Raw genomic sequence first — 23468 nt, forward strand, 5'->3', positions numbered from 1 at the left:
AATGTTATTCCTATGTTGTGCACTAGCACATTTTGGTTGGTTGTGTTAAGAGTAAAAAAAGAAAATGACATGCATTATATTATATAAAAAGAAAAAAAACACTTCTGAGAGCATATAGACCGACCAAAAGAGAGAAGTGCTTGGAGAGGTGCGTACAACACTAATGATGATATGCAGATACAGGTAGGGCTACAGATAACATGCTGACGTGGACGTATTTTACTCCGTTTTTTTCCAAGTTGGTTATAACTTCAAAAATAATAATAAAATAATAAATAAAAAGGCAACAAACAATGGGAGTGCAGCCAGCAAGTGGCAAGTGCTGGGTTTATGGCAGCAGGCCGTGTAGGTCTGAAAGTGCAGGAAGAAAAGGGGAGGGCTGTATGGGTACAGATACAGACCCCAGTGCAGGGGGTGGCCCGGAGGCAGTGCGTGAGGATGGCAAGATGAGCAGGTACCTGGGCCCAGAGGACAGAGGGTGGCCAGGTGCATGGTGCCGAGGGAGAGTAGAATCAACAGGATAGAGGGGAGGAGAAGGCAGAAGCAAAGAGGAAGGTTTTGAGGTGCTTCCGGAACCGGAGATGGTTCTCCTCAGGTTTTAGAGTGGCAGGGAGGCTGTTCCAGAGGGAAGCCCCAGCCGAAGACACAGATCTATCCCCAGTTTGTTTCTTTGAGAAACGCATGACCCTGTCGCAGTTAGAGGTATAGGAGTGGAGTACTCGAGATGGGAGGTATTTGCGGAGGGATAGCTGAAGGTATGTTGTTCATGGTTATGAGGTTCATGGGGTCAGCTTCAAAGAGGACATGGCAATGGATTGGCAGTAACAACTAAATCAGAAACAGAAACTGCATTTTCGGAGAGCTCACATACCGGATAAAGAATCCAAACCTCTATCCATATGTAAGTACTGTTTCTGGTACTAGGTCCAACTTACCTCATTCCTCTATCACAACTCAATTATTCAGACACTCAGTTAAAGTTCAGCCAAACATATAGGTGATCCCGCCTGTATTTCTTGGCCAGTAAATTGTGTATGCATTGTTAGAAAGATAGATTGGTTGTTTAAAATCTAGAAAAGGTAGCCTGTGGACACATCAATGTGAATTGTGAACAATACTAAGAAAAAAGAAAAGGGTTACTAGCAAGCACTAAAATGAGCACCTTGAAAAAAGAGAAAGGAAACCTCATTACATTAAGTTGTATTTTAGGAATAATTAGGTGACAAAAAAGACACAGACAGGTACATCTGAGGGACATACAAGTACTACAACTGTTACATACATCACAGATTTTTCTGTTGGCTAATTCCATTTCTAGCTTTTACCATAATACCAACACTATCACAAACGAAAGAGGCAGAAACTAATACAAAAGTAACGCACTCTGTTCACCAGACGAGCAGTAGCTACCTCGAAACATGCAGTCCAAAAACAGTTGTACTGAATTAATTCTTTAACTGGTTGGGGAAAAATAATACATTTACACTAAAGAAACACATAATTTTGCTTTAGAGTTATCACCCCAAAACATACTGTTACCCTTATTTTCAATTTAAGTTACATTTATTTTCAATATTAAAAACCGTAATTTACCTTCTCTAGTTTGAAGTCAGCAAAAGCATTATCTGTATATTTCTGCTTGATAAGAAGTTGTTTCCTCCTCTCTTGTCTTTTGGCTCGTTTCTGGAACTCTTCATTGTGGCCGTTTAAGTGCAAAGTCAGGTCTTCCAAGTTACTCAGTTTACTATCACAATGCTTACACTGGAAGGCACTGTTGTGAGAGCGTGTGCTATTGTCCAGTATTATAAAGTCTCTTTTCAAATCTTTGCTGTGGTGGTCAGTGTAGTGCATGCACAAGAGTTCAGCAGTACTAAAAGACAGCTTAAAGCACTTCACACAGCGGAATGGGAGGAGCTCCGTATCCTTCGGCTCAGGTTCCGGTTCCTCCAATGTTTCAACATCCACATCATTGCTCTCATCTGGGAGGCTTGGAGTATTGATCTCGCTTGCATAGACTGCAGTGAAGTATCCGCCTAGCTTGCTTGCATGCTGCTTCTTGGGGAACACCCCGGGATGACGCTTCATGTAATGAGACACAATACCTTTTTTGCTATAAGACTGAAACGAACAGAGCGAGCATTTCTTTCGTTCCACAGCGCTCTTCAGCTCTTCACTTAACTCCGGCGAATCGTCCTTTGGAGGGGATGGAATGACCACTTTGTGTGGCTTGTCACTGACTGTCCTGGAGGCTGCTAAACAATGGGTGTAATAGGCATCAATGTCATGCCGTTTCTGGTAGTGAGCTGCAAGGCCTTTGCGGATAGGGTTGGTGTAGGTGCACAATGCACAAGAAAAAAGGTTATTCTCCCCTGCTGGCTGTGCCCTCACGTTGTTGTGTTTGATACGGTAGTGTCTAGCAATCCCCTTCCTTGTGGAGCAGAAATACTTGCACAGCTGACATTTGAACACAGTGTGAGAATTTAGAGGTGAAGTAGAATAGGGTGGATCATGTATATCAATATCCGCATCCTCCTCTTCCACCACTTCTTCAGGAGACGGTTCCTCATTGACAGGTTCTGGCTCTGCAGAGTCAAATTTTGGGGAGGACTCTGAAAACACATCATACTCTGGCTTGTTGTGATATTTCTCATAATGAATTTTAAGCTTTTCTAGCGTGCCATGCGTGTATGGGCAAAGTTTGCATCTGTATGCACCATATCCCTGTTTAAAAACCCTATTTGTGTCTTCTGCCTCATTCTGCGATACCTCAGTTGGTGGTACCACATCATGCACAAAGTCCTCAGCTGTGACCTTGATAGCCGGATGACGCTTTTGGTAGTGCGTGAGAACGCCGTGGATGCGTGTGTTAATGTATGGGCAATGTCTGCATTTATACACTGATGTTGGGTTTATATCTACTTCCTGTGCAAAATCTGCAGCCTTCACTTTCATGCCAGGGTGCTTTTTGCCATAGTGGGTGAGAAGGCCATGCAAGTTGTTGTACTCCGAATGGCACACAGTACACAGGTAAGGAGAAGAGGATAACGCAGGATTCATTGAAGATAAATGAAAAGATTTTTCATGTGGAAGGTGCAGCCGTTCTGAAGTCTTGTTTTCCAAAGGATCACGTGAAATGGCTTTCTGTGTGGAAACACCCTGAGAATGTGCATCTGCCTCAGTCTGCTCATTGGCCTTTGTGGCATTATCCTGGTTATCCTTGATGATATCAAGCAGTAATGATTCATCACCATTCAAAGCCCAAGGATGAAAAGATTGGTAGTGGTTTGTAATATCCCAGATTGAAGAGGCCTCAAATGCACATTCCTTGCATTTGTAGGTCTTTGACTCTGGCGGGGCTGCCTGAGATGGAGGGGATTGATCAGGACCTGCCCACAGTTTAGTTGCCATGTACGTGTAGTCCACATAATGCTCAGGATGTCTTCTTTGGTAATGCACAAGTAAACCATTAGGCTCTGGATGTGAATAAATACACCACTCACAGTGAAATCCAGCCTCCACTAATCCATCTAAAAATGCCCAACGCATAATGGAGGTGACTGTTGCTTTCAAATTAGGGTGATCTTTCTTCATATGCTTTTTGAGAGCATAGAAATATGGCGAAGAATAGGCACACTGCCTGCAGTTTAGACTTCTAAGTTTAGCTTTTTCTCGCTGAGTGGCAGTAGCGGTGGGCTGTGTGCTGCCAGCGGTTTTCTTTTTTCCACGGTCACAGAGGCTTCTAATTTCACCTGCATGTTGTCTTACTGCATCAGCATTCATTGAGTAATCATGGTGCTTCTTTTGATAGTGGATTAGAACTCCTTTAACGGTCTGGTTTCCATAATCACAGTGCTGACAAAAGTACATCAGGCTTTCCGGAGGCACAGGGCCAGCTTTCCCTTTGGGCTTTGGTTTTGGTTTTGGTCCTGGCTTCTTTGGTGGAGGTTTTGATGGGGGTGCCTCACCTCGCATCATAGCTGCCGTGGGTGGTGCTTGTCTTATGTATTTTGCAGTCACCTTGATTTCTGGATGTCTTTTTTGGTAATGGACAAGCACACCTACAACTGAACGATTGCTGTAGGAGCAATGCTTGCAGTAGTAGAGCTCATAGCTATAATCTGGTTGTGGGGGTGCTGCACTAGGAGCTTTTGGAGACACTGCTGGGCTGGGCTCTACAGCCTGCTGTGAAATTGCAGCAGCTTTCTCCGCAGACACCATGCGCATTGTTTTCTGAATTCGGAAATACGAGGCCTTTTCTTCAGGATGTTTTTTCTGATAATGAACCAACACTGCATGCATATTTGGACTTGCAAATGAACATATGTCACAGTCATAAATCACAACTGTATTAACTGATGGTTCCTTCTGAATCTCGCTACTGGGTGCTTCTGCGTCCTTAGAAGGGGCATTATTAAATGATGGTGGCATTTCGCCTACCGGCTGGGAAACTGGTGTAGACGTGGTCATATTTTTAGGGGCAGAATTAAGGATTTCTCTTAACGTTTGTGACTCCGCATTTACATCCTCTTGCTGCTCTGAAACATAGCTGGAAAAAATCATTGCATTATTAATTTTCACTGTGGGGTGCATTCTTTGGTAATGGGGCATCAGACTTCTAACATTTGGACTCGTATAGGAACAAAAGCGGCATCTATATATTAAGTCTGACTGATCGAAATTGAGAACGTTCATAGCTTCAGGATGATGTTCAACATAGTGCTGATGCAGGTCATCAAATTTTGTATAGTCAATGTAACATTCTAGACACCTATACACTGCACTATGATCATTGGGATCCAAAATATACCTAAAACTGAATTTAATATACGGGTGCATTCGCTGGTAGTGGGTGCTAACACTCCTAGCAGACTTGTTGCTGAAATCACAGTGTTTGCAATAATAGAGATGACCAGACTCTTCACTGTACTCTGCAATTTCGTTTGTGTGGTCCAGCCCACTATATAACCCAGACGGAGTACCTGACAAATTATCCCCTTGTTGATCCTTTACGTCACTGTAAAAGTACTCCTCCTCATCCTCTGATATAGTCAACTCAATTTCTGCCCCATTGGTAGAAGCATAATCATGTGGGATAGTTCTGAAGTTTGTCTCTTTGTGAGGTTCATTAGAACCTCTTGCCCATATTGGCTGAAGAGCATAAGAATCTGGTGTATTCAACGATTGCTCGGTTTGCTCTTCCTCCCTTTCTAACTCAACTTCTATCTCCACCTCATTCTCCTCCTCCTCCTCCTCATCTTCCTCCTCATCATCCTCTACATTGATAATGGAATCTTCTTGTTGTTTATTTTGGCTAATCTTGCTTTGCAGGTTGCTTGCAATCTCATCAATTCTCGTCCTTTTCTTCACTGGTGACAAATCCAGAGGGAAGTCACCAGACATCTTTCTAGAGGTCTTGGCTACAAAGTTATTTTTAGATGATAACCCAAGGATAGAGGTCTGGCTTTTCTTTACAGTGCTGGAAGGGGCATTTGTTTCTGCTTCGCTATCAACTGACACACCTGCCAAATCATTTTTTTTTGCCAGGTTATCACAAAATGAATGTTTGTGTTGCTGGTGAACCCGCAGACCTTTTAGAGTGGTTGTGGAGTAGTTGCACATTGAGCATTTATAGGGGTTATCTGCAAGAGATTCCATAATGAGTCCAGACTTCCTGCCGTTCATGTTCCCAACCTCGTAGCTTGCCGAGCTATCACTCAGTGAAGGAGGCATACTGTCCGTCTGGGTACTGAGAGCATCCCAGTCAGCAGTGCCTCCTGTGTGGCACTGTTTATGGGCTCCCAGTTTTATTGGGCTTTTGCATGTGAAGGGGCATTCCTCACATTTGTACACTGGAGTCTTGCCAGAGAGGTGGATGTTTTCAATGTGACGAGAGATGCTCCGTCGATGCATGGTAAGAAAAGGGCAAAAGGGACACTGGAACCTATTCATGTACCTTCGAAAAGGAATTCCTTTGGTTTCCAGCAGTTTGTTGTTTTCAGATCCCAAAAGTGGCTCCCCGCCCTCCCCTACAATACTGTGATCCATCGAACTGAAGCCATTTTCACTATCTATTTCATTGAGATCCTCATCTGAACTGGAATCATTCAACATTCCATTAGGATCCATGTCACCACTTGAGTTAAGCATGTCCGCCATTCCATACGGATGCCCATCTTCCAGATTCACCATGTCGGCATTGTAATGGGGCTTGGGTTTCATTGAAGGATAGGAGAATGGGGAAAACTTGGATGCTACAGAGCTATTTGTTCGAGGGAGTGTACTGCCCAACGAGTTTCTGAACTGCGAAATATGGGTATTTGACATCTCATGTCCCACAGCACTTAGGGGCATATAGCTAGCATTGGAGGGAGGGCTCTCTGCACCTTTTTTTGTTAGATCAGACATATTAGTTGTGTCTTGCTGCCTTAGACTGGACAGTATCTTAACCATGCCACGGTGCTTTTTCATCATATGGTCACACCACCGTTCCCTCCTTGGAGTCTGATAGCTACACCATTCACAGCAGAAATTACCCCTTGATTTTGTTAAAGGTTTGACCATAGATTCCAAAATATTGCGTTCAACTACTTCTGTTGGCATCTCCTTGACGGCTTCTTGAGAGGACAAGGACACGGATTCAATAGGAGCAGCAATTGCTACAGATCCCTTCAGGCTGCTCTTGTGATACATTTTTTGGTGCTTGAGGATTCTTGCACGCCTTGGTGATTTGTAGGTGCAAAACTGGCACGAAAACACCTTTCCAAAACCTTCATGCGTCATAATGTTGTAATTTGCAGAATGTACTGATCCAGCTCCTCCACCATGACCGTGTACCTTTCGAGTATGCTCCAAGAGAAGGGTTTTAGATCTGAAGTAACGGACACAGAATTTGCACTGAAAGAATTTGTTTGTTGGTTTTGGATGCGGGGACATGGGTTGTCCATAAAATCCAGAGCTGTGCCCATAATAGTTTTCGTTAACAGTATGGATTGGATCGTGCCCTATGGGAAGAAAACACAAAAATTGTGAGTGCAGCAGACATAACTATTTCTCCGAATATTTATGGAAATCTCTCAGAATAAAATGCCTTTTACTAGATGTTCTTGTATGGAATGTGAGACAGTGAGGAGACAATTATGAACAAGGCCAGAAGGTCCTATCCCTACATCCTTCAAGAACTAGAATACTCCATATTCCAAAACAATTCTGAAGCTGACTTGTCATTTTCATATAATAAAATTTCAGTGCATGGATTGTTAAAGACTTGTAATCTGCCTATAGAAAGGGGTAGACATAGGAAAGCCTGCATATGGCATTGTCGGTTCACAATATAATAAGTAATTTTAAGTAATCTGGTATTGGTATTTGTAATGCGAAGAACAGGGCAGAATTATCTGCATCTGGGCGCAGACGGTAAAAACAAGTTGTGCACTGAATATAGCATTAGTGGAACTGAGTGGGTATGTATTAAGGCTTACACTCTAACAATGGTAAACCGAAGACACAACCACTTGTCTTCTCAGAGTGCAAAGTAAAATATGAGTACCAGCAATCAATGATGCCTTACCTTTTGCTACATATTTGCGTAATGTCCCTTTGTGGCATAAAGGGGTTCCTCACAATGAACAATTGCTTTTATTTTAAGTAAGCCTTCATCCAAAAAAGGTAATCCACTTGAAAATTTGAGATTATATTCGGAATTTTAGGCATAACAACCTTTGTTGGGGAGACCTCATGTTCGCAAGGAATGAGAGCAGGCATCCACTCACAGATGTTCTACGAAATGCTGTCCCGGCAGGCCTGGTTTTCGTTGACCCCAATAGGCTCAATTATGAGTGAAATCAACCCCACCACTTGTGCAGCGTTGTGCTTTTGTAGGAGGTATGTTCAGCTTTGGCAAGGGAAATCAGATGCAAAAGAGGATGGCAACAACAAATGATAGCTTTTTTTGCTTTTAAAATCACCTTCAAGCCCTGTGCTAATGATGCTTCCAATTTCCCCAGAGTGAAAGCAGCACACAGAGCTCTGATGGTATGCCCAAGGTCACATGGTGCTAATTGGGAACCTTGGCAATGGCGCTTTACTAAGTTTCATGCAAGCTGGGCAATTACTTCTACATGCAAAGGACTTAACATTTTGGTCAAAACAAAGAGCAAATTAAAAGTCATCATTGTGCCAACTGGACCTGGCTATCCCAACATAAATAAACCAAATCACCATATCTGTACATGAACCAAGTAGATTTACCAGTTGGATCCTCTGTACCGGCACACTCATCCTTGACCTGTGAAAACTCCTCCTCCAACTGGTTGCTGGTGTGGAAATCACCAGATCCAGGCAGGTTGGTGCTCTCCTCAGTAACATCTGTCGGCTGCAAAAAGGCTGTGTGAACATCCTGAATATGGCCCTTCAGTTCCTCATAAGACCGAGCTCGAAAATCACACCCATCACACTGCAGGACCTCCATGATCTCCAATAATGTTTTACATTAGAAGCTTCTGAAACAAAAAAAAACAAAAAAAAGAGTAAACCGAATTACTATGGAAATTATGTGCATCATGAACACTAGATCATGGTGCCCTTTATCTTGTGCCTCATTTCATTTTTCACTGGAGTCTGCTACTTATTAGTCCAGCATTCACAAATGGGAAAACGCAAAACTGCAGGTAGCGCCATGCACAAATCAAATAACAGGGCGGTACAAACTGCTCTTACCAGACAAAGGCTACATTTACCGATTGTGGACGCATTCATCAGAACAAGGTGTACAAGTGTTCAAAAATGGCGTAAAATTGACACACATACACCAGCACCAAACAACTGGAGATACGAAACCCACCAAAAAAACCCTAGAAATCAGCCCAGCTGGAAAAAGTTAAACATACGATAATTGCAACATTTAAAAATGCAAGTATTCTAGCTCTCCGCCTCCTGGAATTTTTAATCTAATATTGGTCCTACATAATTCTTCCCCCTTACTTCTTTCTTCACTTAAGTACTTATTTGGCTGCTTTAGGACTCAGCAGAACATGGAGCCTGCCTAATAAAACTATAGGCCTGACAACTGCCACACTGTAAGAACTCAGTCCTTTTACAAACTATCCAAAGACTTGCCTTCAAGTTCTTTTCGACATCGGAAGGTAGCCAAAGCCCTACCTCAAAATAACTCAGAATGGAGACGCCCTGCCACTCTGCACCGAGAAAAGTGTCAAGTGACAACTTGTAGAATTAGACAGCTGCAAACCACGCTACAAATTGTACTCCTGGGCCTACAAACCCAATCACACAAAACATCAGGGAAGAACTAGATGCAGAAAACGGCTTAAAAATGCCTTCATTTGTTCAAGCAAGATCACTCAGTTAACTTTTACTAAGAAGTCACATGGAGAAGAAAAGAAACTTAACCAACATAAAAATAAAAGGCAACCGTCCACACCTCGTACACATAGAAAGAGGGAGGAAAAATAAGCCCTTCGCTTAAATTCAAATTCCAGGACTTAACAAGAAATACGCACCAGGCTATAACCTCAGCTCCAGGCACTGCTTCCACAACTGAAAGGTCCTGTAACGTTAAGAACGCGCATTTATACAAGCACATGCTGCATCAGGCTTTTATTAGAAGGAATGTTCCCCCTGGTAGTTTGTTAAGCATATTTTGGCATCAAAAACTCTGGACGGGTTAGCAAGCATATGCAAAAAAACAATACAAAATCTAACTTGTTTTCCTCCTACAGTAAACTTGCCACTGGATTCTGGTCAGACAACATCGAAGATCCTTCAAGAATTTCTGTGTGAGCACCAGTGGTTGCTATCTGCTCTGGATCAAATTACAGCACTGCCTGAAACCCCACCCCACCTCTTCCTTTTCAGCACAGCCCATTAGATCTGAAAGCAAATTTTTCCATGGTGAAGACAGCTCCTGCATTCAGAGCACTGGCTCGCTGGAAGGAAAAAAAAGCAGATCATCCACTTCTCGTTACCATCCCCCTCTAGCTGAGACTCCTTCCATTCTGAACCAGACAAGCTAGAGCTCTGCAGAATGTGTTTATCATAGCTGCAAGAGGCAGGAGCTCCTGCGTCACTGAAGCTCTAAGACTCTGTAAGCCTCTCCAGTCCTCGGAGCTTTGAGGAGCAGCCATTTTAGCTCAGACAGCACAAGCACAGAGAAGCTCAGAGCTTCCAGCCTGCACACAACATGGAGGCTCCTGTCACAGCCATCTGATTCTGCAGGAAATTTGCCAGTAGGTAGACAGGGGCCAGCAGATAATGTTCCTCTAACAATTACATGTTTAATTTCTTCACTTTCAGCAAAGGGTCAGCTGCTTCTTTCCTTTGTCAGATATTCTCCAGAAATATGCCCAAATATCACGTTTGCTGTCTCTTGAACCCCTCTTACTTCTTGCTGAATACTTAATCACATTTTGAAAATAGGTGCAGGTATGCATTAACAGTGTTTCAGCTTGGTAAAAATATCCTCACAACACATTTGTATAATCTGTCAATCTTCCCACGCCTCTTAAGGAAAGCTTTCTGAAATGAAGCAGCATCACGAAGATAGCTCAGTAAATTAAGCCCCTGCTTCAGAGATCTGCAATGTGTGCAACATGTGGTCATGGGCGAAAATCTGACTAGGATTCATGCAGCCATTAATTGTTCCAAGATCAATAAATTGAGCATCATTAAATTGGGTAATTACACATTATAATAGAGGTTAGAAATAGGAAAAATCCCGTAAGAATGTCTGTATAAAAATGTGATGTGATATGATCAACAGAAAAAGAGAACTGCAAGCCCCAACGCTGAACCACCAAGGAAAACGACACAATCCTGAACAAACCAGCAATCCCACAGGTTTGGAATAGGGTGAAATAGCTACGGAAAATATTTCACCAATATCTACTTGCATCCTGATTCAGTCAGATAAGAACAAGCTATTGTCTGCGCACACAAGTAGCCTACAGGCACAGACCTAATAGAATAAGGGTTTGGCTAACACAAACAAAAAAATACCCCATACCTCAATCGAAAAAGGATCTTTCTGGATTGAATCAGCCTTCCGTCTAATAATGTATAAGATTGCTATGACCGATTAGCATATACTTGAGCTTCCTGTGGCCAAAGACGAGATTGAATCGCATAATAATAATTGGGGAATCCTTTAATGCAGTGGACTGGCTCAGTGAGTCCTAATAATAAGCAAGTCATCAACCAAAATTAGTAGACCAAGTACTTTGCCAAAGGTGCGCGGATGGCATAGTGCTCATGAAAAGAACAGCAACAAGTGAGAACAGGAAATCAGACAGGCCGATCACTTACACAAGGGCAAAAAGACATAAACGGTCCCCTAAGAAAAACAAAAAATAAAAGTTTAGTTGGAAGCTTGTCAACAATAAACTAATAGATGCTAAAGGAATACTTATGCCCAGGTGGTCTCTTGTCAAGGAGCCCACACAGGAAAGGACACCGAACAGTTGTCCAACCAAGCAAAGAAAGCAATAAGAAGGCTTTAGCCTTTAAACTAACAATGTGAGTAACAAATTGCTATTCCTGAAAGAGTTTTAAGCGGTGACTGTACCGACTAACGAGACCTCCCCATTTTAGCCCATGCCCCTTTTCATAATCTTTAAAATGATCAGTTTCATTAGATGCCCGTTAGTTATGCTTTGATTAAACGTTTTCAATGTTAGATCCACTATAGAGTATGTGCTATAAGCAATTAGTTAGGTGGGGCTGACCCGTAGTCAGCCCACCTTCAAACAAGACATTTACAAATATGAATGTAATTTGTTAGATTTTCGTTAGTTCCGGTATGATCAGGCATTTTTTTAAGATCACACACAGGTGTCAATATATTGGTCTGCAAAGGAGGGTGGGCTACCCTGCCCCACCCCATCAACAAAAGGTGATGGGGAGTAGTTGATATTGTTTTAGCACAGAACAAGACAGAACAGAGGATAGCAATATTAGGCATCACCTGGATCCTTGGGTTCCAAACATAACATATAGGGTACCCTTGATGGGCTAGAACATTAGTGCACTTATACAGTTTATTGTGTTACAGAGAAGGGCTGTCACATCCTATTTTACAGATGTGTCATTGGTTTGCCCAGTGTACTCCATGGACTATGTCTGCTCATCTCAAGATATCACTTTTGAAGGTTTCCCATATGCGGTCTGAATGCGCCTATTTCTACTTGATTTCACCATCAGTTACCCCAATCCTATACGTTAATATTAGGTGACTAACTAGCTGTACATGACATACCACCAAGCAAACTATTGCGCACGGTCATGTTCCTAGCACATTTCCAGCATTACTAAGCCCCTGCGCAACCAAGAGAAACACCTACATCTAGGTAACTTAACCACACAACAAAATGGGTTCTGATAATCCACACCTCACAGACTACGTAACTACAGTTTACCTTAGCAGCACTTTTGCAATGCCAGTTCAGAGAACTCCTTCCAACCTCACCTTACACAAGTGTTTTCAAGAAGTAAATCTCCACAAAACATGACAAAATCCAGAAGGACTATGTTAGGTTTAAAAGCTTGCTTGCCCAGAAAAGGTCCCCCATAGCTCACAAAAAGCCTGTCAAAAGGAGCGCGTTTACTTCATCCTTTGTCCAGGTAGAATTTAAGTGTTCTCTCTGAAGGTCCATGTTCTGAAAGCCCTGAAACAACCACTGAACAGGTTATCATGCCTTGTTCTTCCGAGAGAGGGGCGTCTGCTACCTTTGTTGAATTTGTTGAAGGAACTTGGGGTTGGTCACCCTAGGTTACCTGGGGGCAACCAGACGTGGACTCCCTGCTCACTGTGCTTAGAGAGGCTCAGCTTCACCTCACTGATGCCCAACAAGGCTGAAACACGTGTATGGGGTTGCTGGTGGTACTCTTGTTCAGAGAGGAATTGCCATAGCATTTCGGTGCTGGACTGCCCATGTGGGCAGGACAAAGACTGATCTGCAAATGGAAATTTCCCATCTGTGAAAGGTACAGTGAGCAAAAAGCAGATGGCTGCGAACTCTCAATGTGGTTAACAACCACTGAACAGGTTATCATGCCTTGTTCTTCCGAGAGAGGGGCGCCTGCTACCTTTGTTGAATTTGTTGAAGGAACTTGGGGTTGGTCACCCTAGGTTACCTTGGGGCAACCAGATGTGGACTCCCTGCTCACTGCGCTTAGAGAGGCTCAGCTTCACCTCATGGATGAAGCCCAACAAGGCTGAAACACGTTTATGGGGTTGCTGGTGGTACTCTTGTTCAGAGAGGAATTGCCATAGCATTTCGGTGCTGGACTGCCCATGTGGGCAGGACAAAGACTGATCTGCAAATGGAAATTTCCCATCTGTGAAAGGTACAGTGAGCAAAATGTAGATGGCTGCGAACTCTCAATGTGGTTAACAACCACTGAACAGGTTATCATGCCTTGTTCTTCCGAGAGAGGGGCGCCTGCTACCTTTGTTAAATCTGAAACCCCTTTCCACTTGTGACGATGGATTTGGGAAGAAGATTGAAAGAGCAGTCCCTCGGTTGAGCTACAAATCAGAGGGCCTTCAATATAATGGATGGGTGGGTACTTCGCACCAGTTTGCCTTATAGAAGACAGAGAAGGGCTTTGAGGTCAAAAGGCCCTCAAGCTTGCTCACTCAGAATGCTGACGTGGCAGCAACTAGAAAAGCAGTGCTCCAAGATACCAGTCATAGGCTCGAAGGGTTTATGACCAAGGGTCAGAGGAGCACATTCAAGTCCCTGGAGGAGTGTGGGCCTTTGATTGGGGGATAAGGGTTGAATAATCCCATTATGCGCCTTTCTTGGTTTAAATAAACTAAATGCCAAATAGTAAAAACAAATAATAGTAATGTGCCTTTCTGCAATAGGTTCAACAAAAAAAAAAAACATACTTCTCAAAGTTCCTGAAGACCTCCAGGGACGAGTGGGAAGTTCGACATGAGTCAATTTGATTGCCTGACATAGCCAGGCCACAATAAAATAAAATAAAAATGGTACAGTGTTTAAGTTACAGGTCTGGGCATTGGTGAGAGTTTGCAGACAGTTATTACAGAATCTTAGCCATTTGCTTATTTAAAGAGTCCTGTCTCTTTCTTTAATGGCATCTAGGTTAGCTGCCAAACCTCTCACGTGGTAAAGAGTGAGCTGCCCGGATGCCAATTTTCGAAGTTCAGATAAAGGAGGAAGGGGATGAGGATCGGTGCCCTAAACCACCTTCTGAGACAGCTTATCTATCCGCAGAGGCAGATAAAACGGGGCCATAGTTGCTCAAACCATGACGTTAAAAAATCAGAACCTGGCCAATAGGTTAATGTTTGAAATTTCACGAGAGCTTTGCAGATCAGCGGAAGCGGATGGAAGGCAAGAGATTGCGACAGTGTATCCCGGATCTTTGCTCATTCATTAGGCAACCAGCAGAATTGCAATTTAGATGGGTTGCCAACATATACACAAGGGTAAACCCATAGCCCTGAAAGAGGACCCAGACCACCTCTGTGATTCAAGGTTCACAATGGAGACTTTGTCAACACAAACGTTTGAGGTGTTACATGGCAGTGATGTACATGGGAACACAGGCCTTTCCACAACTTTATCCAGAAAGGTTTTCAGTGCCTTGAAGATCGTAGTTAGTTAAAGCACATTTATGTGTTAGTCTCTAAGACAGGGACCATAGATTGTGTACCTGGAGGTTGTTCACTGTAGAAGATACCAGACCAACAGAGAGGGATGGATCAGGATTGCTCAAAACAGAAGCTGGTCTGAAAAAGAGATCCCCCCACTTATTTGCTGCCCCCCCTTCCTTGGCTATCCGACAAGGTCTGTGGTGGGGAAGACCCAGAACATTGCTGTATCCATTGTAAGGCAATGAACATTAAAAACATCAGGCTCTGCAAAGCTGACCAAAAGGACTTCCATTGACTCAGCCAGGCCCCAGAAAAATTCCAGTAAGATTTGCATGGATCAAATAGATTTTGGAGGGTTGGCTGTTAAACTAGACAATCCTCCCAAGTATGTTTAAATGTGAATGCCCCATACACACAAATGAAAGGCCATCACAGCCATGAGTTTGTTTAGGACTCATGGGCTGAATTTTGCCCAAATGGAATGAGTTCACACTGGAAATGTTGGCGTCCTATGTACAATCACCCGTAGCAATGGCAGAGAGCCTAGATCCGGATGTGGGGGTGAGCATGCTTTAGATCCATTGGACAAGTCCCTTTCTGCTGAGCGAAAGTTGACTGAATTTGCAACAGATTGATTGAACCATAAGGTGGTAGAAGTTAAGCTCTGGGTAGTCAAGAAGGATGTGCATGCAGGTCGTTCTTCCTGTGTTGTGAACTTGGGGAGCCGTCTTCTTGTCTGCCGAGTCTATACAGGGAGACATGAAAACCACTGTAGGAGCAGGACCTGAATTTCTGACGCTGCTAGGAGAAGCTTTGAAATGATTTAGCAAAGGGATTTCTGGGGACTACCAGAGGCACTGCTGTCTGATGGCTGGTCTTCTTACACACTAGCCTGTCGCCTGTATAGGAGTGAACGAGATCCACTCTAGTGAAGTTCAAGTCAAGAATCTTTTCTAGTACATGGTCGCTGAACTTTGTGGCCCTCCTCCAGGCTTAACAAATGATAACTCAATGTACCATAAACTACAGACTTGTGTCCAGAGCCAGCTAATGAGCGTCCGGAATGCAAGATTTGAACTACTCCTGCTCAAGATGGGGGAAGTGTTTGAAATCGGCATTCCCCTTCAAAACCATTTTAGGTCTGCTCCCACTAGAAGAGCAGAGTTTGCAGGCCTGAGGTAAAAGCCTGAGTTCCGATAGACCATTTTCCCCTATACCATTCAACAGTTTGTCCTCCTTTAACAGTGCCACTGAGGCCTCTGCTGCAGATATAGTCATAGTATAACAGATGGTAGCCTCCACGACAGAGAAGTGGGGTTGTGAGTGCAAGACAAAATCTTATTCTGACAAAAGGTTCAAGGGGGGGCATAAGCTTCTAAGGGCTAAGCACAAACCTACACCACAACTTGTCTTTGAGATATTCCAGTCATACCGGAAAACAGACAAAAGAAGACAGTACACTCAGGGAATCCCCTAGCCCTGAAAGAGGACCCAGACCTCTTACTTTGGCAATGTGAGCGAGGGACAGTTTATACTGTACGAAGAAGATCAGCAGCTAAAGCTTCCAAACAGCAACAATATTGTTACAGGCCTCAAAATGTATACTTGGTACTAGTGAGCAATCTGTTGTGTGTCCAGTAGACATATCGTGGGGGGGAAGGGATTGACTTTTGATGCCTGCTGTTGTCTGCTAGCCCACAAGAGCCCTACCTTGAGCTTTTGTGCTAATGGCTTAACGGCATTGAATCGAGTGCTATCACATGTTATAGCAGCTTTGGGTTGGCTTGATAATACTCAATACTACTCTGTCACCAAAGCACAGGTCTTTGAACAGATGCCTCAACTGCAGCACTTCACTCTGCCAAGGCAGTAGTGTCTTTACGTTGGGAGGCTAGACATCTCGATGGGCGGCACAATCTGCAGAAGTTCTGGGATTTGAGAGGCTGGGATTGATTGCGGCATGGACTACTTCAAAAGAGCCAAGCTCGACATGTGAAACTGGCCTTAAAGGTTCAAGCAGCAGTCTGTTGCATAAAGAAATTAATTTTGGGCTCTACCCCACCGAGCTGGTACCTATATTAACAGTTTTGTGTGAGATTGGGTGGAGTATAGCTGCATTGGTCACCAAAAAGTGACTAAAGCCCCCAGTCACTGAATAAAAGTACAAAGAACATGTATGTGCCCCGGACCAGAGTCCCTACACCAACAAGTATTCCTTCAGATTGTTAGAACATTTAACTATCCAAGAATGTGAAAGGGGATACAAATGTATAACAGTGTATTCTATGTCACCTCTTGCTTTTCTTCTACAACCCATGCTGGGAATTTTTATTTTACCCATCTGGTGGAATCTTTGAAAAATTTATGGAAATTCTATCTTGTGAGTAATGTATGACATTAATTTGATATGGTAATGTATATGTGTTGTTAATTAATGTGTATTGGTATTGTGGCACTGAAGAGGACCAGGTATAGGTCGAAACACGCGTTGGCATACCATTATTAAAAATGGTAAACAATAATTTAGACGTGTTGTAATACTGATACTTAATGCTCTAACAATCGAATGAATACATGTTGGTGTAGCGCATCAGGACTGGGGTACATACATGTTCTTTGATGCATAAAGACGCCTCTCTGTACGAAGGCTATTTGAAGGTGGGCTTAAAACTGTCACAATGTGCTTTGATTCTGTTGAGCAAGAGCAGCTGCCAAACGGTATGCTTCTAGATTTGGAGGTAGTGGCAGGGTATACTTTCTTCACCGCAGGCTGGAGGTAATCAAGACAACTCCAGGCCCACTATCTCTCTGGGTATCTAAGTGTCCTGGTCTCTGGTCCTCCGGTGCAGGCAAGGCCTAAGACATTTCTGCTGATCGCCCTTCTGTTCCCAAGGGACGGATCGGTCTCCCAACTCTATCAGTTGTCTTCACCTTATTGAGGAGACAGTGATCAATAACTCCAAAATTGTAAACAGAGCGGACTGTATTACTACATTTATACAATTATCCTAGCAGATGATTGTTGGCTTTCAGGTCCCCTATTAGGATCCAAGAAAGACATCTTCCTTGTGTGAGTTGTCCTAATTTTGCAGCAATTTTCAGACTGCCTGCTACTGGCTAAGAAAGGGGGCTGCTTTCACAACCTTAGGCCCTTCAATCTTCTGGACCAATAAGTAGATGAACACTTTAGTAACTTCTTTTTTGTTCAAACTAATATGGCCATAGCTTGTTTTTTTCTTATCGACTAGATCATTATCCTTTGGCAAAATGTTGCCCCATCTTTAGATTTAGCTAGCATCCAATTCATTAGGTGCAAGGACACTGCCACCAGGCATTACTGAACATTTGAAATACCAATGGCTTTTAACAAAGACTTTTGAATGGAGTTACAAAACCATTCAGTGACAGCCACTTTTAGCCACAGGGCATAGTACGATTGCATGTCTATTAGTCAGAGCACTTTCTTGCAGAAACCACCTTTGCTTTATTTGTACAACATCGAAAGAAACTCAGGAGCATGCGCCTTTGTAGAAGGCATTCTGTCAATGAGTGCACAGCCAAACATACTTTATCGGGCTGCAGCAACCTGTGGCGAATGTCACGCATGAGTAGTATAAGGATCTGCTACATCTTCTGTGCTTCGGCCAGGACATTCTACAGAAGAGAAATACCCATGATTTCCGCCCATCATGCTACCAGGAAAGCTGACATGGTTCTGGGCTCATTTTGAGGAATCTGTTGTGAGGGGATATCAAAGAACTTGAGAATGTGAAGGCCCTGGAAGAACTAGTGGAACCTACGAGCCCAAATAGGGCTGAGAAGGGCTGCCAGCCAGACCCGCAGAAGCAGGGGTGAGTCTGAATGAGTCTGAAGATTGACCACCACCCGGAATCAGAGCCTAAGGAGTATGAGGGATAATTGTGGGCATTGAAGGCTGAGGGAGAATATCCCTAAAACGAGTTCCCCCCATTTACACTTGATAGAACTAAGGATGGGACAACTATCCTGATACCAGAGCGTGGCAGAAATGGATTTATTTTACACAGGTGTGTTCAGAAGGGAGGTACAATCAATGTATATGTGTGTTTCATGCATAGCAAACCTCGCTCTGGAGCAAGGGCATTGGAGCAGTATCAATCGTAACCAAGATAGCGTTCCAGTGTGGTAGGGTAAAGCAAGAGATGGTCCTCTCCCTGCACACTGGTTTTATTTCAAGCCTTGCGATGGTCAGAAGCTTTAAGATTGGCAGCAAGCTAAGCAGAAATGCAGGCAGTGGTTGCCTTCTATGTAGTGCAGGCAATTTTGTACAGAATCCTGGAGGGCCTAGGCAACCATTGTAGGTCTTGAAAAGTGGGGGTGATGTGGTCTTTTGAAGGTTTGGGTTACATGTGTGCTTGACATGAAGGCTTGAAAGAGTGTGAAACAGCTTTAGGCTGTGATGTCTTTGGCATAGCTAACCTTTAGCTATAGCTTTTTCTAATCTGTGTATTAAGCCACTGAGATGTTGGGATAGTTGAGGAGAGCTTCTATAAGCCAAGCAGGACTAGGAGAAATGAGCTCCATTTGTCCATGATATAATATTAGTTGACAAACTAGATGGTTGCTGTTTCAGGGCTGTATCCGGGTCTCTGGGGAAGGTGAGTGGGGGGTGGCATAGGTAGCACACCTAAATGAAATGTGGGCAGTTGAGGGAGAAAGAGAAAAATAATAACTTGTTGCACAATTAGATAAACTTACCAAGAGAAATGCCCCCTTGTGCAGGTAGCGAACGGGTCAGGATCATTTTGTACGATAAAAAGAGTGCTCTATAATATGAGGCAAAGGGAATTGGGAGCTGAGCAAGCAGAAATGGAGCCTGAGAGGAAGGTTATTTGATTAGTTGTCAAGTAGTTAACAGTGAGGCTGAGTTGCTAGCAAAGGCCTTACAGTGAACTACGATTACAGGACATGGCAGGTGAGAATGAAAAGAGAACTATTAGCGATTCAAAAGACTGAAAAGGTGACTATTGATGCTAGAGATCATGACAGAGCTCAAGAGGAATATATATATATATGAAGGGAGAAAGGAGAAAGAGAATGGGGCCCGAGTTAATGATCGCAATTTAAATAGAGATGCGACCCAGGGATAAAGGAATCTTTTTGGAGTAAAGAATGCAGATCCCAAACTGCATTTGAAAAGTTTGGAAGGGAAAGAAAGGCTGAATGAGATAATCCTCTAATAAATACTGAAGACACTTCAGGTTAGAAAACATAATACACAATTTGTTACCATGAAGTGCTTGTTACAGTAAGGTTGTGGTAAACAAACTTACTTTTATCACACTCAATCGAACTCTTTTTAATGACCTCAGTTTGAAGGGCCAAGAAAGATGTGCCATGATTCTATTCCAATTGGCCTGCAAGGGACATATACAGCTCAGCTGTAAGTGCTTAATTAGCAGAGGTACCTTAAAGACTAAAACTTCTCTGAAGACGCAGCGATCATAGTACTGTCCAGGTGAGAAAGACCACACACAACAAACTGCACACAAATGGCAAAACAAGGCCCGACTTTGTTGCTGAATATAGATTGTAATATTTACACAAATTTCTGAGCGTATAGATTGTTGGGCAATTTAAAAGATCCTACACACAAACTAAGCTTGCATCATCAGCAGGAAATTTTCTGCAGCCATCACAAGGATGGTCGGTCATGTGATAACAAATCACAGTGAATAACAGGATTCTGAATGCACACTGGATTTAGTAGACATTGCAATGCAATCCTCACAAATATTTTCAGAAGGCTTACGTGAGAGGAATTATTTCAATGTTGGTGTCTTATATATGAGGCAGTACAGATGTGACAGTGCCAATGTTGAGGGGACAGGGTGATGGATGCAATAGATTTTTGGGTTCTGAGTTGATTTTCATATGTTCCATACATACTTCACAGGGTATATTTTCAAAACATATTCAAGATGCAATTATGTTTCTTTATCCTGTTGAAAAACGTCTTGGGGTGTTATGTTGTTTCTAGGAGGGCCAGACCATTGTCTTGTTTGCAGTTTTGAATGACGGATTCTGGCATAGTGATGACACGGATAATGTATGTATAGTTATTATTTGTATCATGCCAAACAAACAAGCCCAGGGGCATAAGGGTGCTCACAAAAAAACAATAAATACACATACATGAACTAGAGAGATGGAGTAGCATTAATCTTGGCAAAACACATTGCAAGATTTAGTGTTAGTTACCAAGAACTATTGAAGCAAAAAGATAAGTATTCAGGTCTCGTTTAAAAGAGGCCAAAGAACAACAACCCGTCAGATGAGGTGGCAAGATGTTCCAGATCTTAGGGCATGCAACATCGAAGGCACGCTGACCTACTAACTCCAATTTTGCTCTTGGCACAGACAAGTTGGTAGAGTTAGACCTCAGTTTTCATCGGAACGATAGCTAGGAAATCCTTTCCGATAGGTAACACCGACTATTGCTAAATAAACATTTGTGTGTAACGCTGAGAAGTCTAAAGATATCATAGCTTTCACTGGTAAACAGTGAAGCGCTCGCCTGGAGATGGAAATTGCTCGCCTACCTATACCTTCAACCACATGTACAGCATTATTATGAATTAATTGCAGTTTAGCTAACTCTCCTTTGCTTATTTCGTATAGTAAGCTGCTACAAAAGTCTAGCTTTACTCCAATAATTGCTCTTGGCGAAGTTGAGCAGCCGTTCTGGGATATGATATGAAGGGTTGAATCTGACTCAGAAGCTTTAGATGGTATGCTGAGGTAGATCCGATATTGCTAACATGGGCCTTCATACTCATCTCCAAGTCTAGGTAAATGCCTAAGGTTTTTACTTTCTTCCGAGTGGTGATGGTCCAGGCAGCTTTCACAAAGCTTTTGTACTCAGTATCTAGCGATTTGATTCTACTGGCTGTTCCAGCTAAAATTAGTTCAGTCATAGAATCATTCAGGGCCATGCCGTTATGAGCGGCCCACTGCTGAACGTGAGAGTAGAGCTTGTTGATGACTTCAGTATCTTTCTTATAATCCCCTGAAAAGGGGATAAGGCACTGAGTGTCATCGGCATAGTTGGTATTAGTGATGCCCTTAGTATCCAATAACTCAACAGCGGCTTAGTGAAGATGTTATAAAGAGTTGCCGATAAGCGGGAACCCTGTGGTACCCCATAACGTAATTTAACAGCATCTGCTGCTGCAGCACCACCGAACACTCAGGCAGAAGAATTTCACCCATTTAGCTGCCAAAAGCGAGAAATTCGCAGAATGCAACAATATGTCGACCAGGATGCTATGATCCACCAAGTCAAAGGCAGCTGACAAGTCCAACAGCATCAGTAAGTTGACACTGCCCTTGTCCGTAGCTAGCATTATATTGGTTTTCTGGTCCAACGTGGCAGTCTAGGTGCCATGTGCCTGCCTAAAGCAGACTGGTGTTTGCCTAGGATATTCTGTTTAGTAAGATGTTCTTGAACCTGAAGATATGCAGTTTTATCTAACTGCTTCAGTAACGATGGTAGGTTCATGATGGGCCTATAATTGGTAGTGGCATTAGGATCCATAGTAGACTTTTTTTTAAATAACAGAGTAACCACACTTGCTTTATAAGATCCGACACGCTTCCCTCTGAAAAAGAGCTGATGAAAAATTTCATAATAAGGGGAACCAAATATGGAGGACAAGCTTTAACCGGAAGGGCTTGACAGACATCGCCTTTACAGGTGATCGGTTTAAGCTGTACAATAATATCAGCAACCTCAGCTTCCTTTACTGACAGAAACACAAAAGGCTCCACCATACTATCAGACATAGTAATAGGGGATATGCCAAATTCGTGTTCTGCGTTTGAGGAGTCAATGTTTTAAGCCCCCATGAGATTTTCCCTGACCTTCTCCCTAATATTCTGCACCTTGTTGACCATTGCTTCCTGAATGGATGTGCACCACGATAAGCATTTGAACTTCACTGGAGTCCTTTTACTAGTCAAGGATTCCCCTTTCTGATAGCCAACACAGGACTGGTAATACTCACCCCATGCCCAGCGCTTTTCATTGCAAGCTGATTTTCTAGACAATTCTCAGTTATTTCCTTTTCAAAACAATTTTGCCAAACGTTTATTGCGTTTTTTGAAGAAAGGTGAAATACTTGATTGAATGTTTGTCACTATCTTATTACATTTGAAGGCAGGAATAATTTGTATCGCCACCATGTTACCATAATCTCTCTTTGTGTGCGTTGCAAAGAAAGAAATGACTAGCGAGAGGTGAAAGCGAATGGGGAATGGGTAATGGGTACCCTGGCAAGAATAAGGAAAGAAGCCCGCCACTTCAAGGGTGATCTTCAATTTTGGCCACTGGGCAATGAGCTGCTGAACCTGAGTTGAAGCACAGAGAGACAGACGCTAAGACCTGAGAAAACAGGCACAATTCCAAATACTGAACAAACGAGCAGAACTGAAGCCCATAAACCAGCACTGGTGCTGCTCACACAGGGTCTTTCAAAGTGCAGAAGAAAACTAACATATACATCTAGCCCATTGCAAGAAAGCTGTAAAGACAGAGTAAGGGCAAGACGGACTAAGGGCACTATAACGCGGAGAAGCCCAGAGAAGGACATGGAGGGGCAGAGAATGAGACCACAGAGTCACAGTGTGATGCAGACCTGCACAAAAAAAGAGTAAACAAAGCCACTGGGAACTGAACCAAGTAGCTCAGTCTCGCACAGAAAAGGGACATGAGTAGTAAATACTAAGAATAAGAACACATGCATGTTGGGACATCTTGTTTGGTAAATACTTGAGCTCCTGAGAAGCTGATCAA

The 23468-nt window shown here is 43.0% G+C and overlaps 1 protein-coding gene across 4 annotated transcripts in view; it reads right to left on the reverse strand.

Annotated features, from left to right (window-relative positions):
- The window catches only part of ZNF462 (zinc finger protein 462), a 389210-nt gene that overhangs the window by 204300 nt on the left and 161442 nt on the right, over window positions 1–23468 (reverse strand). For all 4 annotated transcript variants that reach the window (XM_069630823.1, XM_069630824.1, XM_069630821.1 and 1 more), the window contains exons 2-3: window positions 8248–8498; window positions 1594–7001 (exon numbers count right to left, since the gene is read on the reverse strand). In XM_069630823.1, the coding sequence (XP_069486924.1) occupies window positions 1594–7001; window positions 8248–8467 (5628 nt within the window). In that variant the 5' untranslated portion in view covers window positions 8468–8498. The remainder of the gene's footprint in view (window positions 1–1593; window positions 7002–8247; window positions 8499–23468) is intronic.

Source organism: Ambystoma mexicanum, chromosome 6q (assembly GCF_040938575.1).
Source record: "Ambystoma mexicanum isolate Mex_15411 chromosome 6q, UKY_AmexF1_1, whole genome shotgun sequence".
Taxonomy (NCBI): domain Eukaryota; kingdom Metazoa; phylum Chordata; class Amphibia; order Caudata; family Ambystomatidae; genus Ambystoma; species Ambystoma mexicanum.